The following is a 23,034-nucleotide window of genomic DNA, read 5'->3' on the forward strand; positions in this document are numbered from 1 at the left end:
GCACTGTCGGAGGGTCAGCGCGGAGGGAGTGCCGCACTGTCGGAGGGTCAGCGCGGAGGGAGTGCCGCACTGTCGGAGGGTCAGCGCGGAGGGAGTGCCGCACTGTCGGAGGGTCAGCGCGGAGGGAGTGCCGCACTGTCGGAGGGTCAGCGCGGAGGGAGTGCCGCACTGTCGGAGGGTCAGCGCGGAGGGAGTGCCGCACTGTCGGAGGGTCAGCGCGGAGGGAGTGCCGCACTGTCCGAGGGTCAGCGCGGAGGGAGTGCCGCACTGTCCGAGGGTCAGCGCGGAGGGAGTGCCGCACTGTCCGAGGGTCAGCGCGGAGGGAGTGCCGCACTGTCCGAGGGTCAGCGCGGAGGGAGTGCCGCACTGTCCGAGGGTCAGCGCTGAGGGAGTGCCGCACTGTCCGAGGGTCAGCGCTGAGGGAGTGCCGCACTGTCCGAGGGTCAGCGCTGAGGGAGTGCCGCACTGTCCGAGGGTCAGCGCTGAGGGAGTGCCGCACTGTCCGAGGGTCAGCGCTGAGGGAGTGCCGCACTGTCCGAGGGTCAGCGCTGAGGGAGTGCCGCACTGTCCGAGGGTCAGCGCTGAGGGAGTGCCGCACTGTCCGAGGGTCAGCGCTGAGGGAGTGCCGCACTGTCCGAGGGTCAGCGCTGAGGGAGTGCCGCACTGTCCGAGGGTCAGCGCTGAGGGAGTGCCGCACTGTCCGAGGGTCAGCGCTGAGGGAGTGCCGCACTGTCCGAGGGTCAGCGCTGAGGGAGTGCCGCACTGTCCGAGGGTCAGCGCTGAGGGAGTGCCGCACTGTCCGAGGGTCAGCGCTGAGGGAGTGCCGCACTGTCCGAGGGTCAGCGCTGAGGGAGTGCCGCACTGTCCGAGGGTCAGCGCTGAGGGAGTGCCGCACTGTCCGAGGGTCAGCGCTGAGGGAGTGCCGCACTGTCCGAGGGTCAGCGCTGAGGGAGTGCCGCACTGTCCGAGGGTCAGCGCTGAGGGAGTGCCGCACTGTCCGAGGGTCAGCGCTGAGGGAGTGCCGCACTGTCCGAGGGTCAGCGCTGAGGGAGTGCCGCACTGTCCGAGGGTCAGCGCTGAGGGAGTGCCGCACTGTCCGAGGGTCAGCGCTGAGGGAGTGCCGCACTGTCCGAGGGTCAGCGCTGAGGGAGTGCCGCACTGTCCGAGGGTCAGCGCTGAGGGAGTGCCGCACTGTCCGAGGGTCAGCGCTGAGGGAGTGCCGCACTGTCCGAGGGTCAGCGCTGAGGGAGTGCCGCACTGTCCGAGGGTCAGCGCTGAGGGAGTGCCGCACTGTCCGAGGGTCAGCGCTGAGGGAGTGCCGCACTGTCCGAGGGTCAGCGCTGAGGGAGTGCCGCACTGTCCGAGGGTCAGCGCTGAGGGAGTGCCGCACTGTCCGAGGGTCAGCGCTGAGGGAGTGCCGCACTGTCCGAGGGTCAGCGCTGAGGGAGTGCCGCACTGTCCGAGGGTCAGCGCTGAGGGAGTGCCGCACTGTCCGAGGGTCAGCGCTGAGGGAGTGCCGCACTGTCCGAGGGTCAGCGCTGAGGGAGTGCCGCACTGTCCGAGGGTCAGCGCTGAGGGAGTGCCGCACTGTCCGAGGGTCAGCGCTGAGGGAGTGCCGCACTGTCCGAGGGTCAGCGCTGAGGGAGTGCCGCACTGTCCGAGGGTCAGCGCTGAGGGAGTGCCGCACTGTCCGAGGGTCAGCGCTGAGGGAGTGCCGCACTGTCCGAGGGTCAGCGCTGAGGGAGTGCCGCACTGTCCGAGGGTCAGCGCTGAGGGAGTGCCGCACTGTCCGAGGGTCAGCGCTGAGGGAGTGCCGCACTGTCCGAGGGTCAGCGCTGAGGGAGTGCCGCACTGTCCGAGGGTCAGCGCTGAGGGAGTGCCGCACTGTCGGAGGGTCAGCGCTGAGGGAGTGCCGCACTGTCGGAGGGTCAGCGCTGAGGGAGTGCCGCACTGTCGGAGGGTCAGCGCTGAGGGAGTGCCGCACTGTCGGAGGGTCAGCGCTGAGGGAGTGCCGCACTGTCGGAGGGTCAGCGCTGAGGGAGTGCCGCACTGTCGGAGGGTCAGCACGAAGGGAGCGGGCACTGTTGGAGGGTCAACGCTGAGGGAGTGCCGCTCTGTCGGACAGTGCTGTTAAAAATGCTTCTGCCACTGAGTGCTAACCTTGGACAGTGTCACGCTGACTTCTGCCAACCTCTGGAGTTTCTCTAGAGTAGTTGAAGGTCTTTGACTAAATCCACGAAGGAAGGTTCAGGTCATGACCTGTCGATCGTTAAATCCCCAAGCTCTGTCCTCTTACACCTTTAACTCAGGCATTCCCTCCCTGCCTCTCTATATCTGTGAGCAAAGGTCAGTCTCACCAGCAACACCCACCTCCTGTGGACAAGTTAAAACAAAATGATTCTGAATATTTATAAACAGTTCGCTGGTCCTCACCTGGAGGGGACGTGCTCAGTCCTGGAGGCAATACAGTGGGAGTCCATTCTAACCGTACAACACCATGGGTATGGGGTCTATAACTCCCAAAGGAGATAAAGCTTTGTTGGAATTGTCACCATACTGGTTAAGGATCAGAATTTTCTTCTTAATGGCTGTTAATTTGATTGGATTTATTGTAGTCATGTGTACCTGAGTACAGTGCAAAGCAGTGTTTTGTGAGCAGATCAAAGCAAACAAGACAGAGGTGTTTAGACAGAGTGAGGCAGACAGGTTACACACGCGCTGGAGATGCTCAAAGACAGATCAACATCATTTGAAGTTAGAGAGGTCCATTCAGCAGTCTCATAATGGCAGGGAAGAATTTTTTTCATTAATTTTCTTTCAATGCAAGTCTTATTAATTAGACACAGTTAGTATGGGCGGTTCTATCTGCACCATGCAGGCCAGAGCACCTCCAGGCTGTAGTCTGCTCAGACCACCTTCTCTAGGGGCAATGAGGGATGGGCGATACGTTGCTGGGCTCATTAGGTGACACCCGTAACCGAAGATTAAAAAAAGGTTGCACTTTGCAAAGCTTGGCATCAGGATTCCCACAGGCCTGCACTGTACAGACCTAGTCTGGAAGACTCAGCCCTCAGAAAGGTTTAACTGTAACACGCTGTGTCACCAGACAACCAAGGAGAGTGTAGCCTGGAAACAAGTTAGTGCAGTAAGGAATTCTGAAACTGTGACACAAACAGTAGAGAACAGAGTTTGTATTTGTTTTTATTAATTGACAGGCAGTGGCTGTCACTAGCTAGGCCAGCACTTATGGTTCAGGGGGGAGACTGAATCGAGAATCTGAAAGGGGACTGCTGGATCAAGCAGCAGAAGGGGTGGTTACCAGAAGGCCACGGATTAAAGAGAATCCGGAAAAGTTCCCAAGCTTTGAGGGTTTGAGCGACAGGGAGAGGGTGAACAGGCTGGGACTGTTTTCCCTGGAGCCTGGGAGGCTGAGGGGTGACCTTATAGAGGTTTATAAAATCATGAGGGGCATGGATAGGGTAAATAGACAAGGTCTTTTCCCAGGGGTGGGGGAGTCCAAAACTAGAGGGGCATAGGTTTAGGGTCAAAAGGGTAAGATTTAAGAGGGATATCTTTTTCACGCAGAGGGTGGTACGTGTATGGAATGAGTTGCCAGAGGAGGTGGTGGAGGCTGGTACAATGACAACATTGAAGAGGCATCTGGATGGGTATATGAATAGGAAGGGTTTGGAGGGATATGGGCCGGGTGCTGGCAGGTGGGGCTACAGAGGAACCTTGATTATCCGAATGACATGGGCGGGGAATATTTTGTCTGAATAATCAAACGCTAAATTACAGTTTAGCCAAGCATCAGGACCTTGTGATCTTGTTCGGATAATCCGAAATTTGGATAATCGAATGCTGGATATTCGAGGCTCCTCTGTAGATGAATTTAGGATATCTGGTTGGCGTGGACAAACTGGACCATCTCTATGACTCTATAACCCGAGGGGGGACATTAGGAGAATGTTGCACTTGGAAAATGTTTGCCCATTACCAGGCCCCAGGCCTGATCCCAGGTCCTGACCCCACACTGTCTCGCCCACGTTCGTCTGAAGGAAGGAGGCACTTTTTGAGGCCAGAAGTTAAAGTTCAAAGTTAATCAGGAACCGACGAAAAAAAGTTCCCCGTTGACGAAGAGTGGGCCGTTCCAAAAGGGTCACGGTCAATAAAACTAGCCTCAACTCCACACAGCTGCTGATTCCTGTTAACTCGTCATCAGTTGAGAACCTATCGATCTTAAAAGGATTCAGTGACCCAGAGGAAGGGGCTTCCACACTCTCGTGACCGTCAGGGATGGAAAATAAATTCTCCCCATCTCTGTCTTCAGAGCGAGACACCTTCCTTTGAAACTGTTCCCCCTCATTCTAGCCTCTCTCATGAGAGGGAACCACCCTCCCTGTCGATTGCTATTTCACTAATTCACAGGATGTGGGCAGCCCAGATGGGGTCAGTGCTGGGGCATTTATAGCCTGTCCCTAACTGCCTCCTGAAGAGGTGGTGAGCTGCCTTCTTGAACCGCTGCAGTCCCCACACTGTAGGGATATCCACATACTGCCGCTAGGGAGGGAGCTCTAGGATTCTGGACCCAGCGACACTGAAGGGACGGCCAATATATTTCCAAGTCGGGAAGGTGTGCGGCTAGGAGGGAAATCGGAGAGGGCGATGTTCCTATGGTATCTGCTGCCCTTGGGGTCAGAGGTCACGGATTTGGAAGTGACGCCAGATGTTGGCTGTTCCAAAGACTTTGCCTCTCCTCCTTCCAAAGGATACAACCTCCAAAGGGAGATCCACTGACCTGTCACTCCAGGCTCCGGTCCACTCCACCTCCCCCCAGGGATTTCGCAATCGCACCAGTTTAACCAAACCTCCCCGGGCACGTACCTGGAAAAGAGGAGAACCATCAAACAGAGACCAATACCCACCCAGCACCGAGAGACAGGGAGGGGGGGACAGGGGGAGAGAACTATCAAACAGAGACCAATACCCACCCAGCACCGAGAGACAGGGAGAGAACCATCAAACAGAAACCAATACCCACCCAGCACCGAGAGACAGGGAGGGGGACACGGGGGGAGAGAACGATCAAACAGAGACCAATACCCACCCAGCACCGAGAGACAGGGAGGGGGACACGGGGGGAGAGAACGATCAAACAGAGACCAATACCCACCCAGCACCGAGAGACAGGGAGGGGGACACAGAGGGAGAGAACGATCAAACAGAGACCAATACCCACCCAGCACTGAGAGACAGGGAGGGGGGACACAGAGGGAGAGAACCATCAAACAGAGACCAATACCCACCCAGCACCGAGAGACAGGGAGGGGGGGACAGGGGGAGAGAACTATCAAACAGAGACCAATACCCACCCAGCACCGAGAGACAGGGAGGGGGGACACAGAGGGAGAGAACCATCAAACAGAGACCAATACCCACCCAGCACCGAGAGACAGGGAGGGGGGGACAGGGGGAGAGAACTATCAAACAGAGACCAATACCCACCCAGCACCGAGAGACAGGGAGAGAACCATCAAACAGAGACCAATACCCACCCAGCACCGAGAGACAGGGAGGGGGACACGGGGGAGAGAACCATCAAACAGAGACCAATACCCACCCAGCACCGAGAGACAGGGAGGGGGACACGGGGGGAGAGAACCATCAAACAGAGACCAATACCCACCCAGCACCGAGAGACAGGGAGAGAACCATCAAACAGAGACCAATACCCACCCAGCACCGAGAGACAGGGAGGGGGCACACAGAGGGAGAGAACCATCAAACAGAGACCAATACCGACCCAGCACCGAGAGACAGGGAGGGGGGACACAGGGAGAGAACCATCAAACAGAGACCAATACCCACCCAGCACCGAGAGACAGGGAGAGAACCATCAAACAGAGACCAATACCCACCCAGCACCGAGAGACAGGGAGGGGGGACACAGGGAGAGAACCATCAAACAGAGACCAATACCTACCCAGCACCGAGAGACAGGGAGAGAACCATCAAACAGAGACCAATACCCACCCAGCACCGAGAGACAGGGAGGGGGGACACGGGGGGAGAACCATCAAACAGAGACCAATACCCACCCAGCACCGAGAGACAGGGAGGGGGACACAGGGGGAGAGAACTATCAAACAGAGACCAATACCCACCCAGCACCGAGAGACAGGGAGGGGGACACGGGGGAGAGAACCATCAAACAGAGACCAATACCCACCCAGCACCGAGAGACAGGGAGGGGGACACAGAGGGAGAGAACCATCAAACAGAGACCAATACCCACCCAGCACCGAGAGACAGGGAGGGGGACATGGGGGGAGAGAACCATCAAAAAGACTCCAATACCCACCCAGCGCCGAGAGACAGGGAGGGGGACACAGGGGGAGAGAACCATCAAACAGAGACCAATACCCTCCCAGCACCGAGAGACAGGGAGGGGGACACGGGGGAGAGAACCATCAAACAGAGACCAATACCCACCCAGCACTGAGAGACAGGGAGGGGGACACGGGGGAGAGAACCATCAAACAGAGACCAATACCCACCCAGCACCGAGAGACAGGGAGGGGGACACGGGGGGAGAGAACCATCAAACAGAGACCAATACCCACCCAGCACCGAGAGACAGGGAGGGGGCACACAGAGAAGCAGTTTATTTCTGACTAACACGTTCTGAATGGGCTTACAGACTGACCTCCCGGGCACCAGTGAGGGAGTAAGCATGACCTTTGACCAGCTTCTTGAACGTCACAGCCTCCATGTCAAACTGGCTGGTGATCTGGGAAAGTAAAAAGACCATCAGAACGATCAAACAACAGGCACATTGTTGGAGCATTCAATTACCCGATAAAGGAGCGTCGCTCCGAAAGCTAGTGCTTCCAAATAAACCTGTGGGACTATAACCTGGTGTTGTGTGATTTTAACTTTGTCCACCCCAGTCCAACACGGGCACTGCCACATCATGTTTGAGTATTGGCAAGAAGAGATATCATTAGTGAAAACGTCATCACTTACACATATCAGGTCATTTTGCAGGAATGTTCATTCAAAGGGACAACTGAGGGAGTGCGGCACTGTTGAAGGGTCAGTGCCGAGGGAGCGGGCACTGCCGGAGAGTCGGCACCGAGGGAGCGGGCACTGCCGGAGGGTCAGCACCGAGGGAGCGGGCACTGCCGGAGGGTCAGCACCGAGGGAGCGGGCACTGCCGGAGGGTCAGCACCGAGGGAACGGGAACTGCCGGAGGGTCAGCACTGAGGGAACAGGCACTGTCGGAGGGTCAGCACTGCTGGAGGGGCAGATCCTGGGAGCGGGCACTGCCGGAGGGTCAGCACCGAGGGAGCGGGCACTGCCGGAGGGTCAGTACTGCTGGAGGGACAGCACCGAGGGAGCAGGCACTGCCGGAGGGTCAGCACCAAGGGAGCGGGCACTGTCGGAGGGTCAGCACCAAGGGAGCGGGCACTGTCGGAGGGTCAGCACTGCTGGAGGGACAGCACCGAGGGAGCGGGCACTGTCGGAGGGTCAGCACCAAGGGAGCGGGCACTGTCGGAGGGTCAGCACTGCTGGAGGGACAGCACCGAGGGAGCGGGCACTGCCGGAGGGTCAGCACTGCTGGAGGGACAGCACCGAGGGAGCGGGCACTGCCGGAGGGTCAGTGCTGAGGGAGCGGGCACTGCCGGAGGGTCAGCACCGAGGGAGCGGGCACTGCCGGAGGGTCAGCACCGAGGGAGCGGGCACTGTCGGAGGGTCAGTGCTGAGGGAGCGGGCACTGCCGGAGGGTCAGCGCCGAGGGAGCGGGCACTGCCGGAGGGTCAGCACCGAGGGAGCGGGCACTGCCGGAGGGTCAGCACTGCTGGAGGGACAGCAACGAGGGAGCGGGCACTGCCGGAGGGTCAGCACTGGCGGAGGGTCAGCACCGAGGGAGCGGGCACTGCCGGACGGTCAGCACCGAGGGAGTGGGCACTGCCGGAGCGTTAGCACTGCTGGAGGGACAGCAACGAGGGAGCGGGCACTGCCGGAGGGTCAGCACTGGCGGAGGGTCAGCACCGAGGGAGCGGGCACTGCCGGAGGGTCAGCACTGCTGGAGGGACAGCAACGAGGGAGCGGGCACTGCCGGAGGGTCAGCACTGGCGGAGGGTCAGCACCGAGGGAGCGGGCACTGCCGGACGGTCAGCACTGCTGGAGGGACAGCAACGAGGGAACGGGCACTGCCGGAGGGTCAGCAGCGAGGGAGCGGGCACAGCCAATGGGTCAGCACTGCGGGAGCGGGCACTGCCGGAGGGTCAGTTTTGAGGGACCGGGCACTGTCGGAGGGTCAGTGCTGAGGGACCGGGCACTGCCAGACAGTCAGTTTTGAGGGAACAGGCACTGCCGGAGGGTCAGTGCTGAGGGAGTGGGCACTGTCGTACGGTCATCATTGAGGGAGCGGGCACTGTCGGAGGGTCAGCGCTGAGGGAGCGGGCACTGCCGGAGGGTCAGCACTGAGGGAGTCGGCATTGTCAGAGGGTCAGTGCTGAGGGAGCGGGCACTGTCGGAGGGTCAGCGCTGAGTGAGTGGGCACTGCCAGAGGGTCAGCGCTGAGGGAGTGGGCACGCCAGAGGGTCAGCGCTGAGGGAGTGGGCACTGTCAGAGGGTCAGTGCTGAGGGAGCACCGCACTGTCGGAGGGTCAGTGCTGTGGGAGCGGGCACTGTCGGAGGGTCAGTGCTGAGGGAGAGGCGCACTGTCGGAGGGTCAGTGCTGAGGGAGTGGGCACTGTTGGAGGGTCAGTGCTGTGGGAGCGGGCACTGTCGGAGGGTCAGTGCTGAGGGAGTGCCGCACTGTCGGAGGATCAGTGCTGAGGGAGAGCCGCACTGTCGGAAGGTCAGTGCTGAGGGAGAGCCGCACTGTCGGAAGGTCAGTGCTGAGGGAGTGGGCACTGTTGGAGGGTCAGTGCAGAGTGAGCGGGCACTGTTGGAGGGTCAGTGCAGAGGGAGCGGGCGCTGTCGGAGGGTCAGTGCTGAGGGAGCAGGGACTGTCGGAGGGTCAGTGCTGAGGGAGCAGGCACTGTCGGAGGGTCAGTGCTGAGGGAGCGGGCACTGTCGGAGGGTCAGTGCTGTGGGAGCAGGCACTGTCGGAGGGTCAGTGCTGAGGGAGCGGGCACTGTTGGAGGGTCAGTGCTGTGGGAGCGGGCACTGTCGGAGGGTCAGTGCTGAGGGAGTGCCGCACTGTCGGAGGGTCAGTGCTGAGGGAGTGCCGCACTGTCGGAGGGTCAGTGCTGAGGGAGAGCCGCACTGTCGGAAGGTCAGTGCTGAGGGAGTGGGCACTGTCGGAGGGTCAGTGCAGAGGGAGCGGGCGCTGTCGGAGGGTCAGTGCTGAGGGAGCAGGCACTGTCGGAGGGTCAGTGCTGAGGGAGCGGGCACTGTCGGAGGGTCAGTGCTGTGGGAGCAGGCACTGTCGGAGGGTCAGTGCTGAGGGAGCGGGCACTGTCGGAGGGTCAGTGCTGAGGGAGTGGGCACTGTAGGAGGGTCAGTGCTGAGGGAGTGGGCACTGTTGGAGGGTCAATGCTGATGGTGCCTGATGTGGTGCCAAACTGAGCTTACGTCAATGGAGCAGCCCATGAGTGAACCACGTTCCAGAGCCTTCTCGATAATTTGGTAAAGGTCATGGGGCGATTTACGAAGGTCATACATTTCCGTCACTCCTCCTGTGAAATCTTCAAAACCTTCAGATGTACTACCTCCCGAGAGGGCTTCATAACAACCATTTAATCTGTACAGAGAGGAGAAATATGGAGAGTCAGAGAGTCCTCCAGATGTACAGCACAGAAACAGACCCTTTGGCCCAACCCGTTCACACCGACCAGATATCCCAACCTAATCTAGCCCCACATCCCTCCAAACCCTTCCTATTCATATACCCATCCAAATGCCTCTTAAATGTTGTCATTGTACCAGCCTCCACCACTTCCCCTGGCAGCTCATTCCATACACATACCACCGTCTGCGTGAAAAAGTTTCCCCTTAGGTCCCTTTTATATCTTTCCCCTCTCACCCTAAACCTATGCCCCTCTAGTTCTGGACTTCCCCACCCCAGGGAAAAGACATTGTCAATTCACCCTATCCGTGCCCCTCATGATTTTGTAAACCTCTGGAAGGTCACCCCTCAGCCTCCGACGCTCCAGGGAAAACAGCCCCAGCCTATCCAGCCTCTCCCTGTAGCTTAAACCCTCCTCTATCCCTCGCAATATCCTACTAAATCTTTTCTGAATCCTTTCAAGTTTAACAACATCTTTCCTAGAGCAGGGAGACCAGAATTGAACACAGCATTCCAACTGTGGCCTTTCCAATATACTGAACAGCTGCAACGTGACCTCCCAAAGCCTATACGCAATGCTCTGACCAAAGAAGGCAAGCATTCCAAATGCCTTCCTTAACTATCCTGGCTACCTGAGACTTCTGTTCCAAGGAGCTATGTAATCGCACCGCTAGGTCTCCATTTCACAACACTCCCCACCACCGTATCATTAAGTGTATATGTGCTGCCCTGATTTACCTAACCAAAATACAGCAGCTCACATTTATCTAAATTAAACTTCATCTGCCACACGTCATCCCATCAGCTCAAGGTCCCATTGGACTCTGGGAGAACATCTGCAGGGAGATAGGTGGGTGTGTGTGCGTGTGAGAGAGAGAGAGAGATAGATAGAGAGAGACAGAGAGAGACAGAGAGAGAGAGAGATAGAGATAGAGAGACAGAGAGGGACTCCCTGAGAGAGAGACAGAGACAGAGAGGGACTCCCTGAGAGAGAGACAGAGACAGAGAGGGACTCCCTGAGAGACAGAGACAGAGAGAGAGAGAGAGAGAGAGACTCCCTGAGAGAGAGAGAGAGAGAGAGAGAGAGAGAGGGACTCCCTGAGAGAGAGAGAGAGAGAGAGACCCAGGCTCAGTAAGAGATATTGAGAGGCAAGGACAAAAAAAAAAGGAAGGTGGGAGATGGGGCAGGGGGTAGAGTGAGAGATTTAAGGGTGACAGTCAGAGGGAGAGGGAGAGTGTGTGACAAGCAACCAGGCAGAATACAGCAGATGACAAGAGGGAGAGCTGGACAAGGAGAAATGCAGAGATTTGCTGAGAGAAGGAAGAGGCAGACAAATAGATATTACATTTTCAGAAACAGACAATTTTCAAAGTTTGAGAGAATCGACTCTTTAGGAACGATCCTGAACTGTGGGTGGTGACCAAATGGAAAGGGCGATGACTGGGTGGGAGAGTACTCATCTCTGTTAGTCGCCACAGGACAGACTGCTGCTTACATTTGCAAACGCAGATTGCTGGATATTATTTCTAACGTACACCGCTCGTTTTTCACTGAGCAGCTAACTGAAGGTTTGACAGCAGGTTAAAGAACCGAAATTGCTGCAATCTCAAGGGGCAGTCTGAATACACGAGGAGTCAGAAAATCCAAACACTGCATCCACTTCCACACCTCTGCTGGTGCTTGTGTGCAGACTGCTGAGAAAACTGCATTCACTCGATCCTTATCTTGCAGTTGACGGGGTGGTGAGATCATGTGGTTTACTGAAATGGGTCGACTTTATTACAAACAAGATAGCAATGGCTGGATGCTTTTTCAAAGAAACAAATCTGGTAGTTACTGAAAACACAAATAAATGAAGAGTCATCTGGATTTGAAATGTTAGCTTGCTCTCTCTCTCTCCATGGGTGCTGCCTGACCCACTGTGATTTGCAGCATGTTTGTGTTTCAGCATCTGCAGTAATTTACTCCCAAGTCTGGTCGGTGTCAGATTGTGGACACAGGTTAAAACACAGTCAATGTCACAGTGAAGTGGGGTTCTCTCAGTCCCCTGATAACTTCTCAGGTCCTTTCTATTCTCTCACAGGACATCGCTGACTGCGCCCAGTATTTATCACCCCGTCCCTAGTTGCCCCCTTGAGAAGGTGGGGGTGAACTGCCTTCTTGAACCGCTGCAGTCTGTGCGCTGTGGGATGCCCCACAATGTCCCTTAGGGAGGGAATTCCAGGATTCTGACCCAGCCACACTGAAGGAACAGCCGATATATTTCCGAATCAGGATGGTGAGTGGAGAGCCTGCAGGGGGGTGGTGTTCCCATGTACCTGCTGCCCCTTGACCTTCTGGATGGAAGTGGCCGTGGGTTTGGAAGGTGCTGCCTGAGGGTCTTTGATGAGTTTCTGCAGCGCCTCTTGTAGCTGGTACACACTGCCGCTACTGAGCGTCGGTGCGGGGAGGGAGGGAGTGGGGATGTGGTTCCCATCATGTGGGGGTTACTTTGTCCCTGGATGGTGTCGAGCTTCTCGAGTGTTTTTGGAGCTGCCCCCATCCAGGGACAAGTGGGGAGTATTCCCTCACCCTCCTGCCTTGTGCCTTGTAGATGGTGGGACAGGCTTTGGGAAGTCATAAAGTTATACATTGGGAAACTGACCCTTCGGTCCAACTCGTCCATGCTGACCAAGTTTCCCAGAACTAAACTGGTTCTATTTGGCTCCTCCTGAGGTACAGTGAGTGGTTAGCATTCAGCGTACACCAATAGGGCGGCGATTATATTGTGGCCTCCAAAGCGATTTCAGCCCATCTAGCCTGCTCTGTCACTCAATCAGGCCACAGCCAATCATTGGTCTTGACATCATTTCCCCCACACCGTCCCTCGAAACCTCAAATATTCTCAGTGATCGAACCTCTGGGGGGGCTGAGAATTTCAAAGCACCCCCACCCTCCAAGTGAAGGAATTCCTCATCTCGCTCCAAAATGGCCGACCCCTCATCCTGAGTTTGCGACCTTTTGGTTCTCGACCCACTCCTCCCGCTTTGTCCCTCCAAGTCTGCAGCCCAATGCCTGGGAATGGACGGGGAACCTTCTTAGACCATAAGGTATAGAAGCAGAATGAGGCCATTCGGCCCACTGAGTCTCCTCCGCCATTCGATCATGGACGACATGTCCCTCAACCCCATTCTCTTGGCTTCTCCCGATAACCCTTGATCCCCTCACTAGAATCTAACTACCTCTGAGGCCCCAAAGGAGCCTTCCACATCCATCAAAGTTTCACCTGCACATCCACTAATATCATTTATTGTGTCCGTTGCTCCCGATGTGGTCTCCTCTACATTGGGGAGACTGGTTGCCTCCTAGCTGAGCGCTTTAGGGAACATCTCCGAGACACCCGCACCAATTAACCACACCGCCCCGTGGCCCAACATTTCAACTCCCCCTCCCACTCTGCCAAGGACATGGGGGTCCTGGGCCTCCTTCACCGCCGCTCCCTCACCACCAGACGCCTGGAGGAAGAACACCTCATCTTCTGCATCGGAACACTTCAACCCCAGGGCATCAATGTGGACTTCAACAGTTTCCTCATTTCCCCTTCCCCCACCTCACCCTAGTTCCAAACTTCCAGCTCAGCACTGTCCCCATGACTTGTCCGGACTTGTCCGACCTGCCTAGCTCCTTTTCTACCTATCCACTCCACCCTCTCCTCCCTGACCTATCACCTTCATCTCCTCCCCCATTCACCCATTGTACTCTATGCTACTCTCTCCCCACCCCCACCCTCCTCTAGCTTATCTCTCCACGCTTCAGGCTCACTGCCTTTATTCCTGATGAAGGGCTTTTGCTCGAAACGTCGATTTCGAAGCTCCTTGGATGCTGCCTGAATTGCTGTGCTCTTCCAGCACCACTAATCCAGAATCTGGTTTCCAGCATCTGCAGTCATTGTTTTTACCTAAATACACTCAATGACTCGGCCTCTGCATAGTCACCATCCCGTGTATGAATAAAGTCTTCCAGCATTCTCCCCCCCTTGTCGAATTTTGTGTTCTACAACCAATGTAGACAAGCCCTTTTGTTCATCTGTACTGCCAAAAATATGCTACCCCCGACACCAGGCCTGTTTTCCCACACTGGACCTCACAGCCTGCAGTGTTATGACACTGCTCATCTAAGTGCTTTTTAAAGGTTGTGAAATTTCCTGCCTCAACTCCTCTCCCAGGCAGCAGAGTCCAGACCCCAAGCACCCTTGCTTTTCCTGCAATCCCCTCAAAACCTCCTGCCTTTAGGCACACTCCCCTTTGTAATTATCTCTCACTCGCCAAAACTCCAGAGACTGTGGGCCCGGTCTCCTCAGTCTCCTCTCAATCCCACCGTCTCAGCGGTCAGTCTTGGTGGCCCTCTGCTGTAGCAGATATGTCAGAGAAGGAGAGCAGGATCTCTCGGACACAGACACAAACGCGCGACTCCAGGGTCAGGTCTCAGCAGGAATCTCGTCAACCCCTCGATAAACAACTCGGAGGAGAAGGAGGATACGGGGAAAGGGTGAGGGATTGACAAGGAACATGGCTGACCTCCTAATGCCAGGGGTGCAGGGATGGGAGTGGAGTGAGAGAACGCTTGGGATCATTTACAAAGCAACTCTTGACTGAAAGGCCCACCAACATTCAGTGGGCAGCCTGACACGGCAGGCCGTGAAGGGAAGGGTCAGGAGTCACCCAGCGAGCGACAGAGAGTGGCTGGGACTCACTTGGCATAGGCTTTCTCCAGGAGAGCGCTCCAGAACTCGTTCCTCGCCGCCGAGTGCACAAACACCAGCTTTCCATCTTTCACCGGGAGTCGGTCATCGATCACCACTTCCACCCATTCACCAAACTGCCAGAACTGTAAAAGGGGGAATGGGGGTTACCATCACTCAGGAACCCTGTCTGCCCCAATCCCACCTGGGTTTGGAAGATTCCACAGCACTCCCTTCAGCCCCACCCACCTGGAAGTGGAAGACTCCACACCAACCCTCTCTCCAACTCCCCCCCCACCTGGAAATGGAAGACTCCACACCAACCCTCTCCCCAACTCCCCCCCCACCTGGAAATGGAAGACTCCACACCAATCCTCTCTCCAACTCCCCCCCCCACCTGGAAATGGAAGACTCCACACCAACCCTCTCTCCAACTCCACCCCCCCCCCCCCCCACCATCTCAAATACCTGGAAATGGAAGATTCTATACGTTCCCCCCACCCAAACTATCTCAAAATGGAAGATTCCACACTTTCCACCAAACCCCCACCCCTCAAAACTACCAGGCAATGGAAGATCCCACACCTCCCCAGCTCCACTACCTGGCAATGGCAGATGCCACACTTTTCCAAACCTCTCCCCTCCTCCAAACTACTTGGAAATGGAAGACCCCACACCCCCACTCCCTGGAAATGGAAAATTCCCCTACCCTTCCACCTGCAAGTGGAAGATCCCACACACACCCCGACTACCTGGAAGTGGAAGATCTCACACCCCTCCTGCCTCCAAACCACCTGGAAATGGAAGCACCCACACACCCACCACCGTCTCCCCCACATTCCCCCCCCCCCCCCCCCCCCCAACTACCTGGAAATGGAAGATCCCACAGTAGCCATGCTGGAAGCTCTGGCCATGGGGTACCACTCGATGGAGGATCTTCTCGTTCAGAGTCAGGGAGGCGATGGCTGCCAACAGCCAGCAGTCACCTGGAAAACAAAGCACCTTGGTCACAGGATCGTTGTGCTCTGGGGAGGGATGGGGGAATGATCGGGGATGTACCCCGGGGAGGGATGGGGGAGCCCGGGGATGATGCCCCCTTTCAGGGTGAAGTTGTGGACTGGAGCCCCACCCTGCTCCCTGAGGGGAGACAGTACAACCCCCACCCCACAAACCCCATCCCCACCCCGAGGGGAAGCGCAGGCCTCACTTATGGCCTGCTGACTCCGTGCTCAGTGAACCCACTGCTGAGGGCCCTGGGCGAGAGGGGGGGAAGGGAAGGGGGGGGGGGGGGGGGGAAGGGAAGAGGGGGGGAAGGGAAGGGGGGGGGGGGAAGGGAAGGGGGGGGGGGAAGGGAAGGGGGGGGGGAAGGGAAGGGGGGGGGGAAGGGAAGGGGGGGGGGGAGGGAAGAGGGGGGGGGGGAAGGGGGGGGGGAGGGAAGAGGGGGGGGGGGAAGGGAAGGGGGGGGGGGAAGGGAAGGGGGGGGGAAGGGAAGAGGGGGGGGGGAAGGGAAGAGGGGGGGGGGAAGGGAAGAGGGGGGGGGGAAGGGAGGGGGGAGAGGGGAAGGGAGGGGGGGGGAGGGGAAGGGAAGGGGGGGGGGGAGGGGAAGGGAAGGGGGGGGAGGGGAAGGGAAGGGGGGGGGAGGGAAGAGAGGGGGGGAGGAAAGGGAGGGAGGGAGGCTACTCCGGGCCTGCACCGTGATGCTCACACAGGGGGCTGTCTGCCTGACCCTGGGGGCTGTCTGAGGGCCTCAGAGGTCAACTCACACCTTCCCCAAGGGAGGGGAGGGAGGAGGAGAGGGGAGGGAGGGGGGAGGAGAGGAGGAGGGGGGGAGGAGGGGAGGGGGGGGGGGGAGGAGGGGAGGGGGGGGGAGGAGGGGAGGGGGGGGGAGGGGGGAAGGAGGGGAGGAGAGGGGGGGGGAGGATGGGAGGAGGGGAGGAAGGGGGGGGAAGAGAATACTGTATCCAGTGACCAAGCTCTCACTGCTCTCTGAGGGAAGAGAATCCCAATGACCCTCCGGAAAATAAATAGCCCTCACCTCCCTCTTCAAAGGGATGCCTCTTATTGTTAAACCCTGTCCTCTGTCTCCCTCGTGAGGGGAAAGAACCTCACAGTATTCACCCCGTTTCCCGCTCAGGATGGGACATTACAATGCGGTCACCTCTCATTCTCTGACCCTCCACGCACTCAATCTGCTCAAATAGTTTGAAGAAGCTAAGTCCTTCCAACCCCAGAATCGCTCAAGCAAACGTTCACAGCCAACACAGTTAGGTCCTGCCTTATGGAGTGAAACAGAAACTCTATACGGACATGGTCTCACCCAGGCCCTGCCCAGCTGTAAAATCCCCCTTTCTGTTATATCCTGTTCCCCTGACAACGACCCCCAATCTCGCTCTCGCCTTCCCGATCACTTGCTGTGTCTGCAGACTAACATTCTCTTAGTCAAACAGCACAGACACAGACCCTTCGGCCCAACCAGTCCGTGCCGACCCGAAACCCCAAAGTGAACTAGTCCCCCCTGCCTGCTCCTGGCCCATATCCCTGCAAACCCTTTCCTTTCCATGTCCTTATCCAAATGTCTTTTAAACATGAACACCCCCCCCCCGGTATAAAAGCATTGCCCCTTGTGCCATTTTTTTAAAACCTCTCTCCTCTCACCTTAAAAATGGGCCCCCTAGTCGTGAAATCTCCCGTCCTCGGGGAAAACACACCTCCCGTTAACTCTATCTGTACCCTTCATTATTTTATAAACTTCTATCAGGTCACCTCTGAACCGCGGGGCAATGAAAAGAGTCCCATCCCTCCTTTGGAACTCAAAACTTCCATTTCCGGGAACATCCTGGTCAATCCGAGCTTGATAATATCCTTCCTGTAACTGGACACAGTAGACCAGAAGAGGCGCCACCAAAGCCCTGAATAACTCATGTACCAAGATGTTAAATCCCTCTGTTCCACAGCATTCTGCAATCTCTCCTTTTTTTTAAAATTCCACATTTGTTTTCTGTATTGCATTTAAATGTCACCGCCTGCTGTGCAGGGGTGTGGGCCAATGTCCTCAGAGCATTACCCGGGATCTTTGAATCACGGGTGTGCCCAGGGGCAATGCCCCTCTCCCGCCTGTTTCGCCGCCAAATATTAAGCCAGTCCTTCTGGTACTGTCAAGCTGTGGAGTGAGCACATCTCTAACTGTGTCATCCACAGTGTCACAGGGGGAATTTCTTCTGTCCCGAAGGGAGTCTATCTGTGGAATTCCTGGTCGCAGAGGCTGGGTCATTCAGTATATTCAAGCCTGAGATGTAATTTTGAAGGGGGATTGAGCAAAGGCTTGAGGATGGTCAGGTCAGCCACGATCTCATTGACTGAGGGCAGGCTCGATGGGCTGAATGGCCCATTGCAGTGACCTCAGCTTGCTGCTCCCGTTGGAAGACCCGGAGGGGGGAGCTGCTGCAGATTCCCTTCCTCCAGGACGTGGGAAGTTCAGCGATCGTTCGGGTTACAGTCCTGAGGCACATTGAGCTGTTCCTTGTGTTCACCGTGTTCCCAAACATCCTGCCCAACGACGGAGTCACTGCGTGTTCAAGGCAGAAGGAAACATTGACGCTGGAAACAAAGAGCCAGTGATTCTTGGAAACAGTGATCACTCCCGGTTACTGAATAACCCATGGACGCAGTCAGGCGTGGAAACACCGGTCTGGCTGTATTCTGTGGCCAAATATTTCCCACAGGTATGTGACTCTCCCACTGCACCTCTCACTCATATACACACACTGTCACACCCACCCGTCACACTCACTCAACTCACACTGTCATCGTCATGCACACATACTCAACACACTGTCACTCATACACACACACTCAACTCACTGTCACTCACACAGTCACTCACACACTGTGACTCACACACAGTCACTCTCACACACACGCACTCAACACATTGTCACACACACACTCAACTCACTGTCACACACACACTCAACTCACTGTCACACACACACTCAACTCACACTGTCACACACACACTCAACTCACACTGTCTCACACACACACTGTCTCACACACACTCAACTCACACACACACACAACACACTCACTCACACAGTCACACACACAACACACACACAGTCACTCACTCACACAGTCACACACACAGTCACTCACTCTCTCACACACAACTCACTGTCACTCGCACACATTCAGCTCACACTGTCACTCGCACACACACACAACAGTCACTCACACACAGTCACACACTCTCACTCACACACACACACACACACACTCAACACAGTCACACACACATTCAACTCACAGTCACACACATGCACACTCAACTCACACTGTCATACAAATGCACACTCAACTCAGTCACTCGCACACATTCAACTCACACTGTCACTCACACACACAACACACAGTCACTCACTCACACACACTCAACTCACACAACACTGTCACTTACACACACACAACACTGTCACTTACACACACACAACACACTGTCACTCACACACACACAACACACTGTCACTCACACACACACAACACACTGTCACACACACACACACACAGTCACACACACACACACACAGTCACACACACACACACACACACTGTCACACACACACACAACACAGTCTCATATACACACATTCAACTCACACGCACATATAACTCACATTCACTCGCACACACACTCAACTCACACTGTCACTCACGCACACACTCAACTCACTGTCACACACACAGTCACTCTCTCACACACATTCACACTCTCTCTCACACACAACACAATCACTCAACGCACTGTCACTTGCACACACACTCAACTTACACTTTCACATACACACAGTCACTCGCACACACTCAACCACACTCAACGCACTGTCACGCACACACACACAACTTATTCTGCCACTCACGCACACACTCAACGCACTGTCACTCACACACTGTCACACTCACAACTCACTGTCACACACACACACTGTCTCACTCACACACATACTCATATCACACTGTCACACACACACACTCAACTCACACTGTCACTCACACATACACACTCAACTCACACTGTCACTCACACACACACTCAATGCACTGTCACTCACACACACACTCAATGCACTGTCACTCACACACACACTCAATTCACACTGTCACTCACACACTCAACGCACTGTCACACACACACTCAACGCACTGTCACTCACACACACTCGACGCACTGTCTCACACACACACACACTCGATGCACTGTCACTCACACACACACTCGATGCACTGTCACTCACACACACACTCGATGCACTGTCACTCACACACATTCAATGCACTGTCACTCACACACACTCAATGCACTGTCACTCACACACACTCAATGCACTGTCACTCACACACACTCGACGCACTGTCTCACACACACACACACTCGATGCACTGTCACTCACACACACACTCGATGCACTGTCACTCACACACACACTCAATGCACTGTCACTCACACACACTCAATGCACTGTCACTCACACACACTCAATGCACTGTCACTCACACACACTCAATGCACTGTCACTCACACACTCAACGCACTGTCACATTCATGCACACACACTCAACGCACTGTCATGCACACAACACACTGTCACTCACGCACTGTCACACTCACAACTCACTGTCACACACACACTGTCACACTCACAACTCACTGTCACACACACACTCAACGCACTGTCACACACACACACTCAACTCACTGTCACATTCATGCACACACACTCAACGCACTGTCACGCACACACATACTCAACTCGCACTGTCACACACACACTCAACTCACACTGTCTCTCGCGCACACACTCAACGCAGTCTCTCGCGCACACTCAACTCACACTGTCACATTCATACACGCGCAGGCACTGAACTCTGTCACACTTATGCGCACGTTCTCACATATTTACACGTACACAGACATATTCAGATGCACACTCAAAGTGAGATCTGCAGATGCTGGAGCTCAGAGTCGAAGAATGTGGTGCTGGAAAAGCGCAGCTGGTCAGGCAGCATCCCGAGGAGCTGGAGAGTTTCTCAGGCCCTCGATGCCGCATTCCTGACAAAGAGCCTATGCTCAAAACTTCGACTCTCCTGCCCCTCAGATGCTGCCTGGTCGGCGGTGCTTATCCAGCGCCACAATCTTAGATATTAAGATACACGCGCACGCGCACACACACACTCACATTCACATGCTTGTCCACAGTCTGACACGCGCACACACTCTCACATTCCCACTCTCTCTCTCTCTCTGTCAGTGTCACTCTCAGTTACACTCACATAGCATCACTCAAGTGGTGGAGGTTGGTACAATTACAGCAGTTAAAAGGCATTTGGATGGGGATATGAATAGGAAGGGTTTAGAGGGATGTGGGCCAAACGCTGGCCATGGGGACTAGATTAATTTAGGATATCTGGTCGGCACAGATGCGTTTGGACCTAAGGGTCTGTTTCTGTTCTGTACGTCTCTGTGACAATGGAAAGCAGTGCATCCTGATACCAGAGGGAGGGATATTAAACTCTGCTCACCAAAAGGGCAATTTACCTCCCACAGAGACACACCCATTCTGTAGTCAGCTCAGATTACAATTCAGACCTGCATCTGCATAATTTACAAATTCCTAACCTCAAACATCTCCACGTTATCTGGCGCAACCAACCTGTCTTGAAGTCTAAGAGAGAAATATTTGTTCAACAAAGGAATAAAGGGGTACGGGGCAAAGGCAGCTTTATGGCATTGGGTCCCAGATCAGCCATGATCTCACTGAATGGTGGGACAGACTCAAGGGGCAGAATGGCCTACCCCTGTTCCGAGGTTTATATACCACCCATAAAGGTGTCCAACCTCCCAAGCTACGTCAGGAAAATATGACACTGAAAATGTATTATCAACAGGTGACAAAAAAGCAGGAGGGGGTTACAGAGATAGGGAGGGGGTGTAGGGGCTGGAGGGGGTTACAGAGATAGGGAGGGGGTGGAGGGGGCTACAGAGATAGGAAGGGGGTGTAGAGGCTGGAGGGGGTTACAGGGACAGGGAGGGAGTGGAGGGGGCTACAGAGATAGGAAGGGGGTGTAGGGACTGGAGGGGGTTACAGTGATAGGGAGGGGGTGTAGGGGCTGAAGGGGGTTACAGAGATAGGGAGGGGGTGTAGGGGCTGAAGGGGGTTACAGAGATAGGAAGGGGGTGTGGGGCTGGAGGGGGTTACAGAGATAGGGAGGGGGTGTAGGGGCTGGAGGAGGTTACAGAGATAGGGAGGGGGTGTAGGGGCTGAAGGGGGTTACAGGGACAGGGAGGGGGTGGAGAGGGTTACAGAGATAGGGAGTGCGGGGGCTGGAGGGGGTTACAGGGACAAGGACTGGGTCTGCTGAATGTTGCTCCCTCTTTGAGTGAATGGACGTTGTTTTGTAACATAAAAGGCCCCATTCCTATGAAGCCCTCACCCATCCAACGCCCGCTTCCCAGAGGCCGGGCCCCGCCCTGACCCCAGCGTTGGGATTGCTGTCTGGTGAGCTCTCCGCTCTGTTTTAAGGGCAGTGAGTGAATATTTGGGAAGCTGCTGCCTGCAGAGAGAATGATGCAGTGGGTTTGGCCGAGAGCCCTGTCTCTCTGCCCTCCCAAAGCGTCAGCAGGAGGTGATTGTAAAATCCACAGAAACACAAAGGGAGATATCAGAGAGCATACAGAAGCAAACAGGAAACTCGACAAATCAAAGAGAAATCAGTCGGTGAAGTAGACTAGGTTCACTCCCAGGACGTGGGTCTACTGGCTAATCCTGTTAGCTACTGAGGAGAGTCATAGAATCATACAGCACCGAAATAGACCCTTCGGCCCAACTCGTCCATGCTGACCAGATATCCTCACCTAATCTAGTCCCATTTGCCAGCACTTGGCCCATATCCCTCTAAACCCTCCCTATTCATGAATCCATCCAGATGCCTTTTAAATGTTGTCATTGTACCAGCCTCCACCACTTCCTCTGGCAGCTCATTCTATACACTGACCACCCTCTGGGCGAAAAGGTTGCCCCTTAGGTCCCTTTTAAATCTTTCCCCTCTCACCCTGAACCTATGCCCTCTAGTTCTGGACTCCCCGACCCAGGGAAAAGACCTTGTCTATTTACCCTATCCAAGCCCCTCATGATTTTATAAACCTCTATAAGGTCACCCCTCAGCCTCCGACGCTCCAGGGAAAACAGCCCCAGCCTGTTCAGCCTCTCCCTGTAGCTCAAACCCTCCAACCCTGGCAACATCCTTGTAAATCTTTTCTGAACCCTTTCAAGTTCCACAACATCCTTCCAACAGGAGGGAGATCAGAATTGAATGCAATATTCCAACAGTGGCCGAACCAATGTCCTGTACAGCCGCAACGTGACCTCCCAACTCCTGTACTCAACACTCTGACCAATGAAGGAAAGCATAGCAAAAGGCAGGTGTTGGGTTTTGGGGGAGAGACACCAGGGAGGA

The 23,034-nt window shown here is 55.6% G+C and overlaps 1 protein-coding gene across 3 annotated transcripts in view; it reads right to left on the reverse strand.

Annotated features, from left to right (window-relative positions):
- LOC122543979 (calpain-1 catalytic subunit-like) overlaps positions 1 to 23,034 on the reverse strand; it is an 86,995-nt gene that overhangs the window by 21,066 nt on the left and 42,895 nt on the right. For all 3 annotated transcript variants that reach the window (XM_087983741.1, XM_087983740.1, XM_087983742.1), the window contains 5 exons: positions 15,391 to 15,509; positions 14,536 to 14,669; positions 9,589 to 9,757; positions 6,707 to 6,790; positions 4,799 to 4,884 (listed from right to left, as the gene is read on the reverse strand). In XM_087983741.1, coding sequence (XP_087839867.1) covers positions 4,799 to 4,884; positions 6,707 to 6,790; positions 9,589 to 9,757; positions 14,536 to 14,669; positions 15,391 to 15,509 — 592 coding nt within the window. The remainder of the gene's footprint in view (positions 1 to 4,798; positions 4,885 to 6,706; positions 6,791 to 9,588; positions 9,758 to 14,535; positions 14,670 to 15,390; positions 15,510 to 23,034) is intronic.

The sequence above is a fragment of the Chiloscyllium plagiosum genome, unplaced genomic scaffold (genome assembly GCF_037043375.1).
Source record: "Chiloscyllium plagiosum isolate Xiang-an unplaced genomic scaffold, Cpla_swu_hap1 HiC_scaffold_46, whole genome shotgun sequence".
Classification (NCBI taxonomy): domain Eukaryota; kingdom Metazoa; phylum Chordata; class Chondrichthyes; order Orectolobiformes; family Hemiscylliidae; genus Chiloscyllium; species Chiloscyllium plagiosum.